General features: G+C 30.7%; 1 protein-coding gene across 1 annotated transcript in view; it reads left to right on the forward strand.

The window, feature by feature from the left end:
* The window catches only part of LOC106877677 (acid-sensing ion channel 1C), a 20,536-nt gene extending 17,004 nt beyond the window's left edge, over positions 1–3,532 (forward strand). Inside the window, exon 8 of the mRNA XM_014926625.2 lies at positions 3,050–3,532. Coding sequence (XP_014782111.1) covers positions 3,050–3,112 — 63 coding nt within the window. The 3' untranslated portion in view covers positions 3,113–3,532. The remainder of the gene's footprint in view (positions 1–3,049) is intronic.
* The last annotated feature ends 2,820 nt before the right edge of the window (positions 3,533–6,352 follow it).

Genomic DNA, 6,352 nt, shown 5'->3' on the forward strand with positions numbered 1-6,352 from the left:
TATATATATATGCATATACATAATCTACACACACACACATATATATGTAACTACACATACATATATATGGATATATATATATATATACACACACATATACATACACACACACATACATATACATACACACATATATAGAGAGATACATATATATATTATACATTTATATATATATATATATGTTTTTATATATATACATATCTACACACATGCATATATATATATAAATGTATATTACATACCTACATATACATATATATGTATATAATTATATAATTATATGTGTGTATGTATATATATATATATATATATATTATATGATATTATATAAATATGTATAAGTATTAGATTATACATATAGATTATATCATATATATACATACACACACACACACACACACACACACACACACACACACACACACACACACATACATATATATATATATATATATAGGAGTAAACTTATACACACACATTCACCATTATTTAATTTGAGCAACAGTGGATATGATTTTGCTACATCTGATCAATATGATTCTGTTATATTTAATCCTTCAGCATTTAAACCAGCAATACTCTGCTTAATTATTTTACCTGTTTTATGTTAAAAGAAACCAGATCCAACCTCTCACACCTACTCAACAATGTCATTTTAAAAATAAACAATCACATCAGTGAAATCTGAAAATTACAAGTTAATGCATGATTAATTAAAAAACAATTCGAATAAATAAACATTACATTTGACAGAGTAATCTCAATGCTGAGGGGTTAAACAATATTGTATGCAATTACATTATATTTTAATTTCAGTAGCTATGATATCCTTTTTCTATCTGTTCACATACAAATGATGCAATGTGAAATCAGAATTGGAAGCAAATTGTTGGTTTTGCTAATAAGAAGTTTGTTACAACTCTATGGTTCTGTTATAGAGAATCATCACTGAATATGGTTCTGGTTTATTTAACCAATATTAAATAATGTTTTGGTTATATTTGACCAGTGATGGATATTGATTTGTTATATTGAATCAGTACAAGATATGCTTCTGATATCATTAAGCAACATTATATATGATTTTTTTATATCTTTAAGCAACATTAAATATGATTTTAAAATATTGCTATGTTATATTTCAATTACCATATTTGCCAGCATATAAGATATATTCTCATGTAAGACACATCCCTATTTTACAAGGATATTTAGTAGAAAGAACAAATTTAGTATGTTTCATCACACACTTATTGAAAGATATTTTAAAGAGGTTTTGTAGGGGAAATATATGACTGAGCGTATAAATACAATGCTGTGACAGAATATTGGAATAAAATATGAAACCATAAATTTATGATAAATAAACTATATTACGTGAGTTTTGTATTTCAGTTTTTTTGTCTTTCAAATCAACTGTATAGTTGTTTATATTCTGATCAAAATAACTGCCATGTTTTGTGCTATCTTGACGTGCTACCATGATTGGCCACCAGAGTGGTGCGTCACTGCTATGATTTTGTTGTCATCCACTCATTAGAAATAGTTGACAGGGGGATGAAAGTCTAACCCTTTTGATACCAACCCACCTCAGACCAGCCCAGGTTCTATAACAGAAACTTACTGTTTTAAAGTCGTCTAAATTATAATCTTTCATCAAAATTTTATGCTAATTTGTTCCAGACTCCAGCTTAATAGTGAGAAAGTTATTTTACTAAATTCCTCACTGTTTTAAAAATTAATTGAAACAAAGGCAGCATATGTTGACAGAAATGTAGTAACAAAAGGTTAATATTCCTGTCATCTTTACAGAGAATTTTGATTTAGATAATTTGAAGAAATGTTTCTTAAAGGTAACAGTCATTAAATAATGTAAGACATTTATTAAGTGCATGTTATGTATACTGGGGAAAGAGGTATAATGAAATTATTTGACCTCTCCACATAACTGCAAGCATTCTGTAAGCAATTTTTTCTTGTAAATTTGTGCTAAAAGACTGATATTTGGGCTTGTTTTCAATATTCTAATATTGGTAACAATTATTGTGCTTAACAAATTTATGCTCATCCAGCTCGCTAACATACAAGACTCAGTCTCCCATCCTTAATCTGGCCACATTAGACACAGAGTCATCTTTCGATATATCTAAATAAAGTAATCTTTCGATATATCTAAATCAATATTAGTTGTGGCTTTGCTATATGTAACTAATATTTGATATGGTTTTGATATATTTAACCACCATTGGATATGGTTCTATACTACGATGTTTAATAAATATTGGATATAGTTTTGTTATAATTAATTGATATGGATCTGATATATTTGAATAATAAGATGATTCTATTATATCTAACCAATATGGGTTTACTATACTTAAATAGTATTGCATATGATTTTGTTGTATTTAACCAAAATGTTTCTATCATATTTAAACAATATTGAATATCATTCTGTTATATTTCACCAATATGGCTCTTGCATATTTAAATAGTAGTAGATATTTTTCTATGTATTTTATCAATAAAGGATATTATGATTCTGTTAAATATAATTAATATGGTTTTATTATTTTTATATAATATTGCATACAATCCTGCTATATTTAATCAATATGGTTCTAATATATCTAAACAATATTCATGATTTTGTTATATTTAATCAATATGGTTTGAATACATTTAAATAATATTGTATATTATTGTGCTATATTTAATTAATATGATTCTATTATATTTAAACATGATTCTACAATATTTCACCAATAATGGATATGATTCTGTTATATATACCCAATATGATTATATTATATTTAAACAGCATAGCTATAATTCTGTTATATTGCATCAATATAGTTTTATTATATTTAAACAATATTGGTTGTAGTAATGCTATACTTAACCAATGTACCTCTGTTATATTTAAACAATATTGAATATTATTCTGTTATATTCCATCAGTATAACTATTGTATTTTTAAACAGTATTAGATATAATTCTACTATATTTTACCAGTAATTTTTTATTTATTTATGTGTCCTTTTAAAGCCTAGCCAGGCTCATGGGGCCGGTTTCCCGGTTTCTATGGCATATGTGTTCCCACCCAGCTAGACGGGATGCCAGTCCACTGCAGCATTACTCAAGAAACAGGAAGAAAGAGTGAGAGAAAGTTGGGGCAAAAGAGTACAACAGGGGTTGCCACCACCCCCTGCCGGAGCCTAGTGGAGCTTTTAGGTGCTTTTGCTCAATAAACACACACAACGCTTGGTCTGGGAATCAAAACCGTGATCCTCTGACCATGAGTCCGCTACCCTAACTACTGGGCCATTGCACCTCCTTTACCAATAATACGTATGATTTTATAGTATTCTAACCAATGGAGTTCTGTTATATTTAATAAATATTAGATATGATTGTGTTATTATATTTAACCAATATGGTTATTATACATTTAATCAAATCAATATTCAACATGGCTTTTCTATATTTAACCAACATTGACAACATTACTAACAAATACTGTGTTTTATGTAAAATTATCCGGTATATTTACCAGTTAATAAAATTCACTTTATTAACATTTCAAATGTGTTGAACTTGTTTTATGTCATACTAAATTTCAAATGTGTTGACCACTTTGCTATCGTATTTCTGCTGAAATACACAACTTTATCATCCACCACCACCACCGCTGCCGCCACCACCACCACCATTACTGTTATCATCATGATCTTCATCATCATTACCATTATCATCATCATGTTAATTCGAGTCACTCTAGAGCTCTGATCCTTTGCAAGAGATTTTCCATTACCTGCATCTCTTCCAGAGACTGATAAATTTCTTGTCTCAAAAGTGCTCATGAACCATTCAGATGTCAAAGTGAGCAAGAAATAAACCACAACATCATTGTAATTTAAGCACAGTTAAATGTGTAGTTTCTAAAATTAATTCTCACTAGCAGTTCATAATAAATAAGTTATAATGGCCATCTATGTATCATACTTAGTGAATATTATTGTTGTAGATATATTAAACTGTCTTTTCAATGGAAAATGCCTATCAACAGCATTGTTGCATAGAGCTGATGTAAAAACAATAGATGCTATTGAAATTGCGTATATAGGATTACAAAAAATATATTCAAAACCCAATACATACAGCATATTTATTCCACAAATAAAATCAACTACACTATTGTCCCAGTATACAAGGAAACTTAAACACATTAGAGTTAATGCAACCATAAAACAAGGCATTGTTGAGTCATATAATGGCAAGGACAAAAGATGCAATATATGTATCACAGAAAATTATAAAATACTAATCACACCAGCCAATATTTTATACAGAAGTGATGAAACTTTCTCCAGATGTTTACAAGGAAAAGAGTTCAGTCTTACAAAAGGTAAAAAAAAAAAAAACATTGGGAAATGAAGTCAGAGATATGCATAAAATACCTGTGGCAGCAATAACATCAGGCTCACAGTTAACGAAAGAAACATCAGCATCTGTAGAACATCCAGTGCGCAGACGCAGAAATATGTTGGTTCAACTGGCAGTTATTTTAAGCAATATCTGAGCAACCACAGGTCCTCTTTTACGATACCAGAGACGTGCAACATCACATTCCTGGCCAGCCAAATATAGCACTTAAAAGAGGAGGGCATGCAATACATAATTAAAGGAAGCTTCTCAAACAACTAGGGTCATATATCAATGGGAGCAAATGATGTAAGTTTTGCTTTGCAGAGTGAGCAAGGATCCTGGAAAACCCGCATGACCAGGGGGGCCTTTTTAAGCTCCAAAAAAGAGGTGTTTAGTCAATGTCCCCATCAGAGACATTTCCTGTTGCAAGCTTGGAACTCTCCATTTGTCGAATAGAACCATGAGAGCAACTTTAAAAAATCATCATGGTTGGAACTGATATAAGGGGAGATAACTCTATCCCACCTGAAACACTACCTGTAGAGTCATTCTGGATGTATATATTTTTTGTTTACAAAAATAACTGATCATGACGTTTTCCTCCCTTCAGTTGTAGAGAAGTTATGTGCCTCCGGCCATTTGCATCTGGTGAGTTTCCTATACTTTATAGGTGTGAAGCTAATGGTCACTCTCTAACCAGCCATAACAATCAACCTTCCATAAATATATTACTGCTCTAATGTTTTAGAGCGTGCTCCTTTTTTAGGTATATGAACTAGTGACAACATATATATTGATTTTATGAGAAATCTAGAGTGCTTTGTAATGTCATTTCAGCTTCACATACCAATTTGTATTATAGATTATTGATTAGCATATAAAGCAATATTAAGGGCAACAAGTTGAAATGTTTTTCAATTGAGAAGACATTTTCTGTATTGATTTCCATTTTCTTTTTCTTTTTTGTTTTGGAAGGTGGTTTGGTTATATGGAAGCACAAATGGCACCAATATATCAATCTAGTGAACAATGAATCCACAGTGACTCATTGATGTTTATATAATGTATGTGTGTATTTGTGTGTGTCCACAAAGTCATTTGGCATATAGAAAAATTGATTAAAATTACAAGAGTAACTGGATACTGTTGAAATGTTTACATAATATGAAGTAAATAGTGATGTTTATATACAAATAGTTAATAAATTTCTATACGGGTCTCATTCATTGCATGAAGGATATCTAAGTGATACTCAATTTCTGTTCATCTCCCTCTTAATATACTTTCATCAATAGTCACAATTGTGGCAGTTATTCTTTGTGTAAGGTCATTCACGTTCTTTACTTTAGTGCACTAGATGATATCCCACCAGAAAAACAACTTTATAGGTGTTATATCTGGGAAACAAGGGGATGGCCAAAGAATCAAGCCACCTCTTCCTATCCAACAATCTGGAAATCTTTCATTAAAAAATCTACAGATTTACTTACATACTAGACTGGAATTTAAACAATGACAAACTTCCCGCATCAAACCAGATAAACTGTCTCGACCATTCACTTTTCACAACCTACATCCTACAAACTTGTCCTTCTCCATTCCCCTTTCTTATGCAACCACTTCTCCTGTCCAGCTGTACCACACCTGATTCTCATTTGCATTATTCTTCTCATAAAAGGAACACTCTACCAAAAGTAATATAAAGTCAGAATGACCAAATCAACCACAAGCTTACAACATCTTGTAAACTGAAACTTTGAAGCCACTGTTAACCTTTCACACACACACACACACACACACACACAGACACATACATTTAGATGTACAAACACAACACACACACAAATTATTTATATATATGCTAATAACGCAAATGTCATGGTTTCACGTTTACGTTTCTTTTAGGTGCAGGAGTGGCTGTGT

The sequence above is a fragment of the Octopus bimaculoides genome, chromosome 14 (assembly GCF_001194135.2).
Source record: "Octopus bimaculoides isolate UCB-OBI-ISO-001 chromosome 14, ASM119413v2, whole genome shotgun sequence".
In the NCBI taxonomy this organism is placed as follows: Eukaryota; Metazoa; Mollusca; class Cephalopoda; order Octopoda; family Octopodidae; genus Octopus; species Octopus bimaculoides.